We start from the raw sequence: 19,090 nt of genomic DNA, 5'->3' as shown, positions 1-19,090 counted from the left end.
GTGTTTCTTCAAAAAAGGAGACTACTATCTGTGAACTAGTTCAGAGTTTGATTTTGTTTCATTTTAATATATCACTAGAATTCATGACAGTAAAGAGAAGAAAGCTCAGTTTGTTTTGGTTAGACTATTTTTTTAGCTTTTAGAGAAGATTACTTGTTTTTCTGAGAATTATGAAATAATTTTGTTTATTGCTAAGACTGCTGTCACATTTTCTGGTTGTCCCAGTAAAGTCACTGGAGTTTATTAAAGCAGCAAAACACTGCATGAATCATATAAGCCGTACATAAACAACCTGTTGCTGGACACAAAAAGTAAATTGTAAAGAAAAAATTTTGAGGGAACAGAAGAGTTACAATTTGCAGTTTTGAACGACCATTTGATTTTGTTTAATGGCCTTTACCTGTAATAGTCTTGGATTGACAGAAGAGCTTGAGGGAACTCCATGCTCCATGCTTGAATGTCTAATCATCAGTTTTGTGTGGTTGTCGGAAAATCTAATGATGCTGCTAGGTGTACTGTTGAACTCGTTTCCGAACTAAGGAAGGTGACAGAGCAATTGTGATTTGTTGTGTTGGAATGGAGGCCAGGAAACTATGTCCCAGTATTTTAGAAGGAGTGTATTGAGAACCTGGAAAATTGTTCCATGGAGAATGCGTGAAGGGACGTGGACTCTTCAGTGAGCTGCTGGAAGACCAAGGGGTGCGTAACAACTGTCTTCAGATATTTGAGAGGGTATTAGTGGAAGAGGACAGACTTGGAGAACCAACAGGTAGAAGATACTTGGCTCAAAGGGAGTCTTTCTTACTAATCACATTGCTAAAAGTGGCTGGCCCAGGTGGGGCACAGGAGTCCTTTAAAGCATTGAAGGAATGCATGCTTGTTCCGGACATTCAGGAAAAGCATGTCCAGTAGAGGAGACTGGTTCCTTGCCCTTTAGTCTCCCCAGAGGTGCTAATGGCAAGCAGATTTGGAGGTGTCATTCTAGAAATCAGATATAGAAACAATCATTATGGCTTAAAAATGAAAACTGGACTCTTACCATTCTTTCATGTAACTGTCGGACACATGTCTAGATCTCCCTTACTCTTTTCAGTGGTCTTAGCATCTTACTGTTTGCTCTCATAGGTGAGTACCATGTATTTAGTCATAGCTGTATCAATGGGTATTTAAATTATGCTTAACTTTAACAGCCTAAGTTGTCAGTAATGAACATCCTTGTGTGCAACTTTTCACTCATTTTTATAGTGTTTCTGTAGCTTGAAATATTTGGAGTGGGCTTGCTGGAAGTCCTATTCTGTGATCTGACAAACACCGATCAATTGCAATGATGAAAGTACTGTTTTCCCTGTGTCTCCATGAACACCAATTTTATCAAACTTCTAAAATTTTCTGAGCAGGAAACAGAGTAACCTGTCTTGTACATCTGATCAGTGATGTTTTGTATCTTTCCATGTGTCTGTTGACTGTATTTCCTCTTGACCTTTTAAAAATCGATTTGTGGTAATTTATTTTTTAATAGACAGTAACCTTTGGTCTATTGTGTGTATCCTATAATTTCTTCTAGAATGTCAATTTGTAGTTATTTATGGTTCTAACTTTGGAAATTTTCTGCATAACCATAACTGCCCATTTTCTGTTTTTCCTTGTTGCTTAGAAAGTTTTCTTTACCTTGTAAACATTAAAATGTTTTCTTTCATCACTTTCTGCTGTATGTACAGATTGCTAATTTTGCACTAGTTTTGTACTGTGGTGAGATCCAGGGTGCTACCTGTCCCAGCCCTGTATCACCTCATCTATTTTCAGTCCTTTGAAATGCCAGATTCCAATACGCACTTGCTCTGAGATTCTCTTGTATTGAACTAGTTATTTCTAAGCCAGAACAATATGGTTTTGGCCCTCTCCTATTTCACTGCATTTCATATTTCTTACTTTTACAGGTAAACATGGAGATAACTGAGTATAGAGCCCTCTTTTCCCCAGGTACCCATCATAGTCCATTGGATTTGCTGTAGATCCATTAAAAAGGGCTGTATCCTTAAAAGGATTGCTTTTCACATCCAGAATTCTGCTGTAGCTAAGTGGGGAAGTTTCTTCACCCCTCTGTGCCACAGGTCCATGATGCATCGAGTGGCCATAATCACACGCGCCTCCCCGGGTGCCTGGAGAGAATGCCTGGAGCATTGTCAGGTGTAAAGTGCTCAGAATTGCTGACAGAACCAGCAGCTGTGTTAGTTATTGCTGCCGCTGTTCCGGTTCCGAGTCGGTCAAGTTTTGCGGTTTCCCCCCATGAATCTCACCAGGGTTTTTCCACATGGACTGTGTAGTTTGTTTTATCTTCCATGCTTTCAGTTGAAGAAGGTTTGTAGTGTTTGCAGACCTGTGACTGCTGGGCTCCAGGAAAACTGTTGAACTCTTGCATTGCTGTGTTATGTGTGTATCCAGCCACTGCCCTTCTTTGTTTTTTCTCTGTGTTCTTGGAATTCTGTGACTGGCTCTTCAGTGTTACCAACTTACTCTGCACATTCTCTTTCTCAACATTTTTGTTTAGATTTTTTGGAAAATGTGTTTTGGCCCGAGTTTGAGAGCTGGTCATTACAGCTTGCTCTAATGACACAATGCAGCCATTCTCAGCATGCTTATTGCTTGCCCCAGCTCTGCTGCCTGAGATCAGATTTTTTCCTCATTCAGCTATTTATGCCTTATATATTCATATTTGAAATTAGCTACTAGGTCATTTATGATGATTGTTATCAGCCACTGTTGTCAGGTCTCTTCCTGGCTCAGTTGCTCACAAAGGATCCTGCTGTGACTGGGTATGATCTGGGGACAAGTGGGGACTCCTCTCCCTGCAAGGCTGTGGAGGAAGGAAGCTGCGTGGGCACGTCCCTGAGGGCTCTTCTCCCCGCTGCCCCTGGGGCTGGGCCTTGCTTCTCCTTCCAGTCTCCATATCCCTGTTAGAAGGCCCCACGTCTTGTAGAGCCTGTTGGAACAGTGGAACCCCCGGCCTTTCAGTGGGACAAAATGGGCAGGTTCTCAACTTGTGTGACTCTAATGTAAGCTCTGAGTTAAAAAGCTGCTTTTTCACTGTATTCTGTGCACAGTACCTCAGACACAATATGTGTACTGTAAGTATTTAATTATAACTTTTCTAGAACTAAAAGTATTTTACCCAGTATTTCTTCTAAGAAAATATTTGCATACAGGGATGTTCACATTGTCTAATTGTGAAAAATGGAAACAATTCAGGGGTGTAAACATGGCTGAACATAGGCCATAAGTAGGTCTTTTATTAAATATCCAGACTTTATTTTCATTTTATGCTCGCCAGAGGCACAGTCTCTAAAGATCAGTAAAACTGTTTCATCTTACCAAGCCTGGGTTTTTTACATACCTTAGGTAGGATGTCTCTAAACTCTTAATTTTAGTAATATTGAGCCCTTTATTTACTCCAAGTAGCTTAAGAACATCAAATTTTTCTAAAAAACAATAAATGCAACTTATTCTTTCGACTGTGTAATAGATTTTCAGGACAGGTCATTTTCTGTTTTGCTTTATTTCAGAAAACAGCTCCTTGAACATGGTGAGGTAAAGTTTTCATTCGACTCTGGGGTTGACTGTTAAACTCTAGTTCAGGGTCCTACCCAGAGGTGGGGCCGGGCTGCGAAGTGCCAGCTATAATGCTGCAGGTGGCTCAGCTTCGGTAAACTCCCGCCGATCCTCTCTGCTCCTTCATTTGCCCTCACTTGTGAATAGCCAGGAGGTTGACTGATGCCCATGGAACACAATGAAATTGCTTTCACTCATTGAGCAAGTTTGCTTGTGCCCTGGATGGCCCAGGACTGGTGGCCTTCTGCCACCATGTAGATTTGGTGGGGAGTTGGCTACAAACTCAGTGTCATAGGATGTACAACGTAGGACAGTCATTCTCCTGCCCTCAAGTATTTACAGTTTTACAAGGGGTACATTAAGAAAGCAACATTTAAACATCACCAAATTATTTTGTGGCATTGAAAGGGAAAAGAGATAGGAAATCATCAGCAAATCCTAAGTTATAAAATATTCTTAGAACATTTTGAGTTTTAGTATTACCACTTCACAATTTTTCTAAATATACAAGAGTTCTTATATATCCCACACTCCACTTACCCTATACTAACATTTCATATTAATTTGTCAGTTAGTGAGCCAGACCCAGCTTCCCTTCCTTGTATCTTTCCCACCCTCCCAGCCTTGTTAAGCTCTCACACGGGACGAGAGCAGTGACGGACATCTCACCCAGAGCCTGGCGGCGCCGAGTACCGTGCGTCTGAGAAACCTGTGCTGAATGAATAACCAGTACTAGATTTATCGTGACATTAGATCTGTGCCCTAATACTAGCATGTCTGAATACTTTATTGTACTTTATTAAAGTAGTAAAATATTGTTTTTTAGCTGATTTTCCATGCACTGCAGCTGTTGGCGTTTAGTGGCCTTGCCGTTTTAATTATGAGGCTGAAGTTGTTCCTGACCCCACACATGTGCGTTATGGCATCCTTGCTCTGCTCGCGACGGGTAAGGCAGTCATTCTTGTCTAAGGGCATTCTAACTGGAGTGACTGCAGAACTTCAGCTTTGCTGAGTAACCAAGACATAAATGTGCTAGCTTAAATGATAAAGTATTGGTTATGAATCTGTAGAGCAAGAAAAATTTCAACTATATTTAAAAATTATTCCTAGACCTTGATGCCTGCATGACAAGTGGTCATTGTCTTGTTTGTAAACAGTCTGAGTTTGGCTTTGTGGAAGTTTCCTTACCGGCCACAGCCACCCTACAGGACTCAAGACCAGAGTGCACACGATGTCGTTGTTCTGATACACTCCTGTTGAGCTCAGAGAATCCCCAAGAAAAGTTGTCAGTTCTGGAGCTCCCTTATTGGAGTTAAATTGCCTAGCATGTTGGGGTAAAAGTATTTCGAGGAGCATTTTACAGTTTTGTTATGAGCGTATTGCTTTATACCCTTAGACATTGTGATACTGTATGTGTCAGTGCTAAGAGGTTTTCATAGTAATTCCAGATTTTCATAAAACACAGCCAAATGTTAAAGTGCTTCAATCTAAGAGGCTTCAAAATGGCATGCCTAATCTTGAAGCCTGGTAGAGTCAGTACCGCACGGAGCAAATATTCTCTCCCTCATTCTTTCAAGGTGAAGGACAGTTCCATTTTGAACTAGGCCCCGCAATTTCAACAAATACATTCTTGTTTTTAAATAAATACGTGATAATTCTATATTTGTATACTGTTAGCAAAAGGTAATCCTTTTGGTTTAAAGATTAAGGTAAGAATTTTAGACTCTAGGTGCAAATTTATTCACTCTTAATTTCATATAAGAATTATAAATAAGTGGTTTCTTTCATTTCAGCTCTTTGGCTGGCTTTTTTGCAGAATCCGTTTTGAGAATGTTATCTTTGGCATTCTAACAGTGATGTCATTGCAAGGTTGTGCAAACCTCCATAATCAATGGAGCATTATAGGAGAATTTAATAATTTGCCACAGGAAGAACTTATTCACTGGATCAGATACAATACAAGACCAGGTAAGTAGCTATTTAGTTGCATGTATAGACGGTTTTACACACACATTATGTAGCTGTGTACAGTTCCCATTTTATGTTTGTAAACTCTCTCAGTTAATTCCAGAATCATTTCAATTATTTTATGTAACAAACTGAATGAAACCAAGAGCCAGCGGGTGGGGCTCACCTCCTGCTGTTTGCCTCTCAAGAGAATACAATTTAGAAAAACAAAAACCTTTAATCAGATGGATATTGTAAAATCAATTTCCAGAGAATAAGTTACAAGCAATACTGTAGTACATGCTAAATCTAAAACCAAATGTCAAAGATTGCAAGCTATTTTCTTGCACCAATTCTTCAGTGTCGTTTTCTGTATTTTCCTGTAACTGAGTTCGCTTCTTCCATCTTTTTTTTAATTGGCACCATTTTCCTAAGCAGGCATCTCTAAGGAAAAATGAAATGCTTCAACCTGGGTAGACGCTCGGGGGCTTCCCCAGGGCCTGAGCGACTCTGCCTCCCCACACACAACGTGGCCAGGCCGGTGTCCTCACGTCTCCTTGGCGGGCACGTGGCGCCCTGTACTCTCCCTCCCTCTCCCCCTCCAGGGACAACAGCTTCCCGGGAGCTTTTGAAGACCCCTTTACCTTTCTTTTTCCTTATTTCTCCTTTATTTCAGGGTTCAGTCTTGGGTTCCTGGAAGAGAAAGTCTATTTTTAACCAAATATCCTTCCAGGATAACTAACAAACCTGGCTTTGGTTTTCATAAACAGAAATTTCTTTTTATCACTTACGAGTTCCCTCATGTTTGTGAAAAGCTTTTGTAAATTCCATAATAGGAGTGGAATCATTGCTCTCAAGGTCTGTCCTGTCAGGTAACGTAATTTGTGAAGAAAAACTGAATCATGGGAGATGAAACCCTACTTGGCAGCCACTGCCTCCATGGACTGTTGGGCCTTGCAGTCAGAGAAGCGAGCCTTCCCCATCTCTGCAGCAGACCCACTGAAGTCCTCAGTGAGTGGCGAAATGTCTCAACTTAGCCTGTTGGTCATCTCTCCCTTAGATCCAAAGGAAAGAAATGTGGGTGAAGGGGTGTGGCTCTCACCTTGAGCGTTGGGTTCCTCTGTCAGGATTTCTTTCCATCCCAGTTCTGAGTCTTGGCCAAATCCCTTACAAGAGCTATTGTCTCTGCTTCCTGACCTACAAAACAAAGAATAGAGAACTCACCTCACAGAGCTTGACAGATTCAATAACTTAATCCTTGTCTAAAAATGAAGGCAGTTCATAGCACGTAGTCACATTGAGTAAAGATTAGCTTTATTGTCGCAGACATTGCATGTAAAGTGAGTGGAAAGGATGCTCCAAGTGGTAATTATTTAAAAAGGTAATTTTCTTTGACTTTGGGTTCATGTAGTATAACCTTTTGTCATCTTGTTTTCCAGATGCTGTTTTTGCGGGTGCCATGCCTACAATGGCAAGTATCAAGCTGTCCACCCTTCATCCCATCGTGAATCATCCGCACTACGAGGACGCGGACTTGAGGTGGGCATGTTCACTGGGAGGAGCAGGGAGCGGTCCTGGTGCACTCGCACAGAGAGACGCTGGGGGGCCCGAGATGGGCCAGATCGCGTGCTTGTGAAACACCAGAGCATTATGGAACTCTAGCTTCAACTGTGGTCTGATTTAAAACTGACAACACAATGAACAGCTTAATCTTTGCCTTTCAGTGGATTTTTGTCTACTAAAATTAAATTTTTAAATATTAATCTGTAGAGTAACAGGCATATCATATACTTGAAATCCTAAGTAATATTTAATCATTAAACAATAACCTGTTTATGATTTCAGTTTATTCTCACTTCAGAAACCATGTGCTAAATATCTCAGGGTTCTGTGTGGGTGATTTTTCAGTTTTGATATGCTAGATGCCACATTGAGCTTCAGTTAACATTTTTCATAATATACATAGAAAAAGTTATTTCAACCTATGCCTTACTACATCTAACTGGTTGCAACTTAATGTAACATTTTGTGAATTATGAGTATGAAACCTGCTATTCCCAAAATAACTTATGCCATTTTTTAGTTATATGCATCAGCATTCCATTCTGTTTATCAAATGAATTGTTAGTATTTTTAAAAATTTTAAAAATGGACTGATAACTTCTTGTTTTGATTTTAAAGAGCCCGGACAAAAATTGTCTATTCTGTATATAGCCGGAAATCTGCAAAAGAAGTGAGAGATACATTGTTGGAGTTACATGTAAACTACTATGTTTTAGAGGAAGCCTGGTGTGTTGTGAGAACTAAGTGAGTACTAACTCAATGCTATGACATTTTTAATGCAAAAAAGTCACCTTCCTACAGTAGTTCCAATTCTTTAGAAACTTGAAAAAATAAATCCCATTAAGATATTACTCCGGGGCCAGCATTGTGATGTAGCGGGTAAAGCTACTGCCTGTGATGCCAGTATCCCCATATGGGTACCAGTTTGAGTCCCAGCTACTATACTTCCGTGGATAATGTGCCTGGGAATGAAGTAGAGGATGGATGGCCTCTGCATCCATATGAAATTCCAGGTTCCTGGCTTGGTCCGGCTCCAGCCATGTGGGGAGTGAACCAGCAAGTAGATCTCTGTAGCTCTGCCTTTCTAGTAAAAGCAATAGATTTTTTTTAAGGGCTTATTATGTTATAACCTGATAGGATGATGTAAAGCAGCTGCATATACCTGGTCTAGCTCCTGTCATTCTTTTTATATTGCTGGGCCCGACACAGTTGCCTAGTGGCTAAAGTCCTTGCCTTGGTCATGCTTACCATCCAGCTCCTTGCTTGTGACCTGAAAAGTAGTCGAGGATGGCCCAAAGCCTTGGGGCCCTGTACTCACATAGGAGACCCAGAAGAAGCTCCTGGCTCCAGCCATTGCAGCCATGGGGGAAGTGAATTAGTGGACGGGGGTTCTTCCACTCTGTCTCTCCTCCTGTCTGTAAATCTTTCTAATAAAAATAAACATGTATACACACATTGCTGTAAATATTTTAATTGCAAGTATTTCATCTAGGGAAATAAAATTAATTTATAGTAATTTCAAAAATCCTAGTATGTTTTTTATTTAACATCTTTAATATAGGTTGTTTTATAGGTAAAACATGAAAATTTCATTAGATATTCAAAGTACACATTTGAATTCACAATGAGATGCTACCATTTTGCTACAATACTGAATTATGTTGGATTTGTGATAACTGCAGGGAGAAATTTAAGATACACTTATTTGAAAGAGTTATGGAGAGATAGAAACAGATCTTCCATCCACTGGTTCACTCACCAAATAGCTACCACCAGCCAGGGCTAGGACAAGCTGAAACCAGGAAGCAGTAGCTTCATCCGGGGCTCAAGCACTCTGACCATCTTTTGTCACTTTCCAGGGCACATTTGTAGGGAACTAGATCAGAAGTGGAGCAGCAGGGACTCAAAGCAGTCCCTTCACAGGATGTTAGCACTTCGGGTTATGGCTTAACTCATTATCTTATTGCACTGGTGCCAAGAGAAACGTTTTTCATTAAAAACGTTTAGCACCTGAGATTGGCAGACCAAGTGCAGAAAGCAGTATGTGTCTATGAGCTGCCTAGAAGAGATACTATAAATACAAATACATGCATTGGCTTGGTGGCAAAGCTGCATGAGGTGAGTTAACAGCTACAACAGAAGGGATATTTTTATACCAGTTACAATAGATGTTCAGATGAGGAGTAAGGCGAGAAGTGATACTTGATGCTATTTTCATATGTACTATGTAACAAACTAGAGTAAAAGATTAAAGTGTTCAAATATTCTTGCAGATCAAGTAGCACAACTCAGCTTAGTTATGTAAATTTCCGTCTCCAAACAAGATACATGCATTTTTCATTCTTATGTGCTAATCTAATATGCATGCTTTGGTATTTAAAACAATTGAAATCATAGAGCGTAAGAATTGGATCACCAACAAACATGTGGGAAATGCCCAAATAACTCGAAGTTAAATGGGCATGCTCTTGAGCAAGGATCAAAGATAAAATCAGGAAGGAAATTGGAAAATATTTAAAGTGAAAGAAAACGCTACATATAAAATGCATGGATTGGAAACTATAGTATTTAGAAATTAACTTCTAGTAAAAACAAAGCTGTAAAGGCATAGTTTTTTCAATTTGGAACTTAAGGTGAAAGTTATTCTTGAAAAAGGCCAAGTTGAAGGCCTTGAGTTGCTGAGCTCAAGAATACAGATATAGACAAACACACAGTGTGTGTACTACTATTGGAACCCATAAGGGAATTTGGATAGTTTGCAGAATATAAAAGCAACGCACAAAGATCAGTAATCTTTGAATACACAGTCCCAGGGCTGAGAAAGAACTTCCAAGATGAGCCCCATTCACAACAACAAACTCAAATACCTTGGAATAAACCTAAAGGATCTGCAGGATCCTTATACAACATTAAAGCAGAAGGTACCGAGAAACCAGACCGATCTGAGGCCACAAGCCAAGGGCTGTAACTCCCAGCACTCACAAAAGGCAAGGAAGTCATTCTCCCTCGGAGCCTCCACTAAGGCCAGAGCCCTGCGGCTCCTTCATTTAGGAGAGAACATGTATATACTGCTCTAAGCCTCTGTATATGTTGTAATTTGTTGCAGCAGCAATAGGAAACTAATGCAGGATTAAATGCCACAAGTACAAAAGTCAGGAATTGTGAGACTACATAATAAAGCAAGACCATTACGTGCTTGCCCTCAAGAAAGTTACGTAATCCAAACAAATTAATAAGATGATCAGCAAAAGGACGTACCATGCTTCAGTACTCCACAGAAAGCTGGTATAGCTGCACTATGGCAAAAGTAAAACAGAATCCAAGATTACCAAGTGTAATGAAGGTCAGTTCACAATGAAGGGTCTGTTTAAGAAGGCATAGCCTCCCTAAATATTCATGTACCAGATAACCAAGCTTCCAGACATGAAGGAAAAACAGAAATCCATGATAGGGTCAGAAATTAGAATATTCCTCTCAACAGTTTACAGAACAAGTAAAAACAAAATCAGCAAATCAGTAGATTAAATGACACTATCCATCGCCATGACCCGACTGTCTCTTGGAGACTGCCACCCAAGAATCTCAGTAGGTAGTCTTTTCAAGTAAACCCTGACTATTTACCAATAAACGTCATATTCAGGGCCCTAAAACAAGTTTCAATGCATTTTTTTCAGAGCATACACAATTTGTTCTGTGCCTACAATGAAATTGTTAGAAATCAGTATCAGAAACATGTGAAAATCTTCCCAAATACAAAAAAAAATTAGTATGCAATCAGATGATATATTGGTCAAAGAGAAATAACAGGAGGGTTTTTAAATTTTATACTGGTTCTGACGCAGTGGCTCAATATATTAATCCTCCACCTTGCAGTGTCAACATCCCATATGAACACCAATTCTAGTCCTACTTGCTCTACTTCCTGTACAGCATCCAGCTCCCTGTTTATGGACTGCGAAAGCAGCAAAATAGAATCCAAGTCGTTGGGCCCCTGCACCCATGTAGGAGACCCAAAGGAAGATCCTGGCTTTGGGTCAGCTCAGCTTTGACTGGTTGGACCATTTGGGGAGTGAACCCGTGACAGAAGATCACTCTGCTTCCCACTCTACCTCATCCTTTATGTAAAATCTGCTTTTTAAAATATCATTTAAAAATGATATCCTATACTGGTTACTCAAAACCATGTCAATTCCATAATATTGCAAACTGCTGTTGATGTTATATTGGGACTCTTAATTGACTGGGATGATATTCTACCAGCTCTAACTTCGGACCAGAAATGGTCTCCCCAAGAAACTGTTCAACCCATCTGGACAATAAGTAGCTGGACTCTATGCTTGGTATACGTTTGCAAGGAAAGAATCTTGATTGAATTTGAACTGTAATACTGCATCAAGGTGGAGGAATCCACCAGGGGGGAGGGGAGGGGGAGGGGTGGGGGGATTCCCAGAGCCTATGAAACTGTCACATAATGCAAAATAATTAAAATAAATAAATAAAAATATGTTATCCTGAGGGAAAATAAAAACATAGTTTTCCAGTATTTGTGGGATATAAAGTAGCACTTGAAGGGTTGGGAATTCTAATAACAAGGGGACCAGCCTTTGGCACAGAGAGTTAAGCCATGCTTGAGATGCTAGCATCCTGTTTTGAGTGCTGGATCAAGTCCCAATTGGTATATTTCTCATCTAGTTCCCTAATAATGTGCCTTGCATGATGGACAGTGGAAAATCACCCAGGTGCTTGGGTCCCTGGCACTCACAGGAGGGAACCAGGATGGAGTTCTTGGCTTCAGTCTAATCTAGCCCTGGCTGTTCTGGCCATTGTAGAGTGGACCATTGGATGGAAGATTTAGTCTCATTTGTTCATTCTTTTTTTATTGATTACATTGCATTATGTGACACAGTTTAATAGGCACTGGGATTCCCCCCTCCGCTCCCCATTTGTTCATTCTTATTCTCCCACCCTGGCTTCCTGCCTTTTAAATAAATAATAAATCTTAAAGAAAGGAAACTAAAAGAATAATAATAAAGATCAGACTCAAACAGCATATCAAAGAGATGCCTGCATCCTTGTATTCAAGACAGCATTATTCACACTAGCCAGGGTACAGAATCAGAGTATTTGAGAGAAAAGAATGCCATATATGAATATTATTTAGCCAAAGAAAAAATGAAATCCTGACATTTGGAGCAAAATGGTAGTTATTATTACAAGGGAGAAAAGCCAGCCCCAGAAAGATAAATACCACATGTTCTCATGTGCTCAGGAGTGAAGGTACAGTACAGTATGCATCGCAACTCCCAAGTAAAAGGACTTCCAATGAAGCAATTCAACAGTTAAATGACAATTTAATACTAGACTTTCTAACTTTGCCTATACCTAAAATGCCATTATACACTTCAGTAGCAGAATGTTAAACTTATAACTAAAGGACTCTACTACTGTGATAATATGGGGGAGGGGAGAAGAAAGAAATCTGCCTACGAAAGTGTATCACTGAAAATAAAAATTGGCATTTATATAAATTATGTAATTTAAATTGACATGAAGTTTTTATATATATATAATTTTAAATAATACTTACTAGAAGCTGAGAACGAGATCTGGTGGGAGAGGTTACCACTAAAGCAGTTGAGGCTGGATACAGGCTGTGGGGTGACTGTAGATCCTGGTAATATATTTTGTGGCAAGAGCTGGAGAGGAGAAGCTGGTAGGCTTCAAACACGCTGACAAGAAATCAGATTAATTGCCTGATATGATTGGTTTATACTGTGTAGGTGCGTTGTGTTATGCTATACCCCAGCAAGTATATTACGTGGTAATTACATTTTTTAGAAAATAAATGCCCGAATCTGTAGAGATTGATACTTTACGATAAATTCAAAAGAAAGGTGCAGCATGAATATTTATCTACTAAATGCAAGGTACTATAATTATGACATGGCAAAAAGATAAAGTTGCTGTAAAGGAACTCATGTGAATTTTCTCCAGTCAAAACAAAAAGCTGATCGTATGTAATATTAAAAATTGATAAATTTCTAACTCAACAAAGACATATCATGAATAAAAGATATGTTATCATTATAATCTCTTAATAAACTAAAAAGTTTACAAGGAATGTTAGATATGACGTCATTAAGTGGGTCCAAACAGATGAAATGGCAACTTCCTTGGAAAGATACAGTCTACTGAAACTCACAAAATATGAAACAGAAAACACCTTGAATGTTAATGAAATTAAATTTTCAGTTTAAAATAAGAAGCTGCTCATAAATGCAATGCTGTCTTCGTTGATATATAGCTCTACAATCTATTTCAGAAAATGAGGTAATCATTACTTCCATGATACCAACCTTTTCCTGAAAACCAACTGCAGACAAATATTAACACTTAAGCAAATGTTTATGTAAAAGTTCTAAGCAAAATGGCCACAGATGAATCCAGCAAATATATTTTAAAGAGCACTGTATCATATACATGCATATGAGTTTATCCCAGGAATGCAGAGATTTGTTGGTATTTGACAGTGAAGCAAGTCATCACATTAGCAAACTGAGAAAAAAAAGGTCACATGGCCACCTCACCAGACTCCCAGCACAACCCAGCATCCAGCACTGATCAGAGGCCATTAACAATTCAGGCTGGGGAGCACCTTGCTAACCCTGGCAAAGAGTATTACAAGGAAACTACAACTCAAGTAAGCATTGGATCAGAACCCGGAGGGGGTGGTCCATTCTTACTACTTCCATCCAACATTGTATTGATTGATGTAGCCAAAGTACATAAGCTAGAAAGAAAAAGCACTCAAACTGGAAAGGAGCTAAGTTCTTTTTACAGATAACTTAATCATCCATTTAGGGAAACTGATGAAAGATACAAAAACGACTAAAATGAATGAATTTAGCAGGGTTGTAAGATACAAAAATTAGGGGCCCCGGCGGCGTGGCCTAACGGCTAAAGTCCTCGCCTTGAAAGCCCCGGGATCCCATATGGGCGCCAGTTGTAATCCCAGCAGCTCCACTTCCCATCCAGCTCCCTGCTTGTGGCCTGGGAAAGCAGTTGAGGACAGCCCAAAACTTTGGGACACTGTACCCGCGTGGGAGACCTGGAGGAGGTTCCTGGTTCCCGGCTTCGGATTGGCGCGCATCAGCCCGTTGCGGCTTACTTGGGGAGTGAATCATCGGATGGAAGATCTTCCTCTCTGTCTCTTCTCCTCTGTGTATATCTGGCTGTAATAAAATGAATAAATCTTAAAAAAAAAGATACAAAAATTAACATGAAAATCAGTTTCTCATTCTGCCACAATAATTGATTACAGGATAACTTTCAGTTATACAACAATATGAAATTCAAAGTATGTGTCAGACCTGCATATTGAAAATTAGAACATATTACTGCGACAAATAACATAATACCTAAAGTAAATGAAAAAATACTCAATATTATGGACTATTCTGATCCATAAATAATCTTGTCAAATCTTCCCAAATTAACCTGTGGGTTCAGTTCGGTAGTAATCAATATTGCTGTAGGGATGAAAATTGAAAAGACAGTTTAATTGATGCTGCCACAAAGGACCTAAACAAGTCTGGAAAAGGACACATGCCAAGGGCCAACATGACCTTGCTCCAGGACTTACTACCCAGCTGCAGGAATCAAGACAGCGTGAAACTGAACAGGGTCCAGAAGTAAGTTCATACCCATATGGATCATTCATTGGAGAAATGAACCTTTTTGACAGTATTTGAAAAACTGTTTTTTATGCAAACATATGAACCGCACACTTGACACATACACAAAACTTAACTCATCATGTGTCACGGGCATTACTAAATCCAGGGATATGAGATTCCTGGAATAAAACCACTGTGACATGTTAAGCAAACATTTCTTAGATCCAGTACCATAATTGCGATCTGTAAGAGCATGAGCATGTTGGAGAATAGGACTTCATTAGAATCTCTCTCTACTCTTATATAACAGATTATGAAGGATTATAAGAAACCACAGGGAACTGGCATCATGGCGTGATAGGCTAAGCCTCTGCCTGTAATGCTGGCATCCCATAATGGCACCTGTTCAAGTGCTCCACTTCGGATCCAGCTCCCTACTTAAAGCCTGGGAAAGAAGTGGAGGATGGCTCAAGACCTTGAACCTCTGCACCTATGTGGGAGAACAGGAGGAAGCTCCTGGCTTCTGATTGGCTCAGCTACAGCTATCACAGCCATTTGGGAAATGAACCAGTGGATGGAGGATCTGTCCTTTCTTCCTCTCTGTTAATTCTTCCAAATAAAAATGTTTTAAATCTTTTAAAAAATACAAAACCAGGAGGAAATGTTTCAAACACATGTCTAATAAGGGATTTTATCTGTTTTTGAAGAATTCTGAAAATTCACTAAATGAACCAAAAAAATGTTTTAAATGCCTAAAGAAATGCTTCACCAAAGAAAATATGAGTGGCAGATCATCGTATGAAAAGATGCTTGATGTTGCTAGTGATTGTGAAATGTAAATTAAAGCTATATGAGGTACTATTAAATACCTAATGAAAGTGGAAAGATCGATCGTGCCAAGTGTTGGCTGACACTGTGGAGGACCTAGAACTTTCTACACTGGTGATGTGAGTGCAATGCGGTACAGTTCTTTGCAGGATTAGTTTCTTAGGAAGTTAAGCATCTACGTAGTCTATGGCAACACATAGGAGATACAAGCAGGCAAACGCACATGCCAATAGTTGTGTACAGCCTATTTTTGCAACACAAAAGAGGAAACAACGAAATATCTATCAGTAAGTAAACTAACACACTTTGGGGGATCTAGACATCGTAATACTTTTCAACAAGAAAAAGTGTTGATAGCAGAGCAGTACAGATAAGTTTCAATGTATTTATGCTGAGGAAAAGCCACCAGTCAGAACACAGACAGTAATTCCAAAAGATACAGATAACAATGACGACAGCAGGTATGGGGACGCCTGGAAAGGAGTGGGGCTGGAATCAGATTGGGAGATCATGAAAGATTAGACATTGGGCGAGATAATAATATTTTTTCTTGTGAGCTGATTTCAGACATGTAGAGATGTTATGTGCACTCTAAATGTGCAGTTTGTTATTATTGATTATGCCTTCATGTGCTGAAACTGGTAAGGACTTCTATCTAGAACTTAGGAAGGCCTATCGTACCTGAGTAGGAAACAGTACAAAATTTGGCAAAATGTTTAAACATTTTAACAAAGAAGGTATGTCGCATCATCTATAACTATGGAAGAAATAAAATTACAAAGACTGATCATTCCAGCTGTCTGGGAGGATCCCAGAGCAAATAAAACTCTCAGGCTTTGTTGACAGAGGCAGCAAATGGGGCATGCATTTTGACAAACAGTCCTGAAATTGACTGTGAAGTGACACGTGGCATACAACCTAGCAACGCCACTCCCAGTCGTTTCTGTAAGAGAAGTGGAACGTTTGTCCACCCAGAGCTTCCTTCATGACTGTTGACCAAAGGATTGAATCACCAAAACTTGGGAGTATCCCAAATGTGTGTCACCTTGAAAATGGATAAACAAGTAGAGAAATACCATTTAGCCCCAAAACAGGAAGCGAGCAGTTGTAGGAACTGAAACACTTAAATGTATTCCTATCAAAACACACCAAGGTAGAGAGGCCAGAAATGCAAAAACTTCAGAATGCATTTATGTGAAATTCTAAAAAAGGCAAAATTATAGTGCAGAAATGTGGTCAGTTCTTGCCTGGGGCTGCTCTGAAGAGGAAGCCACCAGTGGATGGGCCCAAGGGGACATCTTAGCAGATGGAAGTCCTGATGCCTGTGACGGTGCTTACACATCTATATAGTTACCCTGCCCCTAGACTGGACACATAAAATGGGAATTATACCTCAGTATAGGCGTTCAACAATTAGAAACAAATTTTTCCTGGTTCCTTCCCCTCTTCAAGATTTCCACGCAGGATCACTCTCCAGTGAGCTCCAATGTCCTGAGTCCACGCACAGCCACCTCCTTGGGCTGCCATGTATTGAATGTTTGCATGCTAATCCAAGGCAATTCATGCTCAAAACTGAGAAAGTCATCAGTTTGTTTCATTGCAGATAGGCTTTATGTTTGGATGTTGATTGCACTTGGGAACTATTCCAATATACAAACTTGTTATGAGGATATAACACGTTACTTGGCTAAGTCAGGCACTCAAGGGTGACCTATTTTATATTTATTACACCTAAATGACTATTTGATATTTTTGAAATGTTGCTTTAAAGTCATTAACTTGCCAGTATTTGAAAACCTAGAAAAGACTTCATAACTTCTGTTGTTTCCTCCATAGAGGAATGTGGTTTGAGTGAGGATCTGTTGTGTTTTTTCAGGCCTGGCTGCAGCATGCTTGAAATCTGGGACGTGGAAGACCCTTCCAATGCAGCAAATCCACCCTTGTGCAGTATCTTGCTCAAGGACCCAAGGCCCTACTTCACCACAGTGTTCCAGAACACCATGTACAGAGTTCTGAAGGTTAACTGAGACCCAGCTACCCCCACTACACTGCAGTACACAGCACCGGGGGCAGGGAAGAGGGTTGGTGGGTGGGAGAGAGATATCACTTTTTGGCTTATTTTTACTAGTAACAATCACACCTTTTATAACGGGTGCTTGGAAAGAAGAAATATATAAAGGTGGTCCCATTACCAAAAGTAAATTCCTTTGTTTTCCATTGAATGTCATCCCTAACCTTCTCATCAGTAAATGATTTCATATTGACTTAACAAATTTCACCTTAGCATTTTAAAGAAAACTATTCACAAGGAAAAAAAAGTGAAACTTATTAAATCAAAGATATGTAAGTCCATTTTTATACAGCTAAGTTAATTGCTTCAGGTTTTTCTAGGGTGTTTCCTATTCAAACTTCTTAAACCTCTTACAACGGAGAAGTTGGGCTGCGAAGTGTCCATGACATCCCGATGTTGGTCACAGCCTCTTCACCTCGGTGAGGACACTGTCACTCTGTGCCTTTCCGGGGCTTTTGGGTTTTCTCTGACTGGCTCTCTTTAACAACTGTTTAGTCAGTTCATATCCAAGATGAAATGGCTTGTCATGTTTTGCATGTCAGAGCTGAGCGTGTGCACGAGGGGCGCTCCCCTCACGAGGGGCGCAGTCTGCTTGGGCACCCGGGGCCTGGAAGGGAAAACCCAGTTAGCTCTCGTCACGGAGATTTTCAGATCCCAGGTCTTGAATGAAGCAGATGCGTCTCCATCTCCATTGCAACTCATCCCAAGTTCCTCAACTGTATATCAATACATTCCTTGAATCCTTGATTTTTTTTTAATGTGGAAGAAAGACCATGCTCTACCCCAATGAAGTCTGTCCAACAATAATGCTTTGAAAAGGGGCAGTAATTTTGCAGGTGTTGCCAAATGCAGAGGTACAGTGTACTGCTCTTCTCTGCTGGGGTGATGTTTAACATGCCATCTCTGTAGCACTTTACTGTGTGTCTACTTCAGTCACCTTAGAACTCTTATCACTCCCTTACATTCTTGGCTCACTATACCGGAGATAGGAAGAGGACTCACTTCCATTGAATAATTCACTTTAAGTAGGTAATTGTATACAGGAAAGCAGAATTATTTTTCAACTTTTAGACTTGTAAAAACTTTGCCATAGGATGCTAAACAGCTAAATATGCCAGTGTGCCATTTTATTTTGGCACTTTCAAATAATTTATTTTGGTATAAATGTGGGACAAAAAGGAAGACATAAAAGCTAACATTCATCAAAATTAACAATTTTGAATGATGTTTTCATAACATTTTGAAGTTATCCATAGAATTCACCAAAAAGGGGATCAGCTGTATTTAATAAAATGTTACATATGCCTAGAATGTTCTCACACGGATTCATATGCCTCCCCATGTACTGTGGTATGCTAGATGATTAAAAAAGACCTTGGATAGCCTCTGTGTGTTTTCT

The 19,090-nt window shown here is 39.8% G+C and overlaps 1 protein-coding gene across 2 annotated transcripts in view; it reads left to right on the top strand.

Moving 5' to 3' along the window:
* DPY19L2 (dpy-19 like 2) overlaps positions 1-18,181 on the top strand; it is a 71,640-nt gene extending 53,459 nt beyond the window's left edge. For both annotated transcript variants that reach the window (XM_058678231.1, XM_058678230.1), the window contains 6 exons: positions 3,561-3,585; positions 4,433-4,552; positions 5,400-5,574; positions 6,993-7,092; positions 7,735-7,860; positions 17,497-18,181. In XM_058678231.1, coding sequence (XP_058534214.1) covers positions 3,561-3,585; positions 4,433-4,552; positions 5,400-5,574; positions 6,993-7,092; positions 7,735-7,860; positions 17,497-17,647 — 697 coding nt within the window. In that variant the 3' untranslated portion in view covers positions 17,648-18,181. The remainder of the gene's footprint in view (positions 1-3,560; positions 3,586-4,432; positions 4,553-5,399; positions 5,575-6,992; positions 7,093-7,734; positions 7,861-17,496) is intronic.
* The last annotated feature ends 909 nt before the right edge of the window (positions 18,182-19,090 follow it).

The sequence above is a fragment of the Ochotona princeps genome, chromosome 20 (genome assembly GCF_030435755.1).
Source record: "Ochotona princeps isolate mOchPri1 chromosome 20, mOchPri1.hap1, whole genome shotgun sequence".
Lineage (NCBI taxonomy): Eukaryota > Metazoa > Chordata > Mammalia > Lagomorpha > Ochotonidae > Ochotona > Ochotona princeps.
Note: the sequence above shows the minus strand (reverse complement) of the source record. Positions and strands in the feature narration are given on the sequence as shown.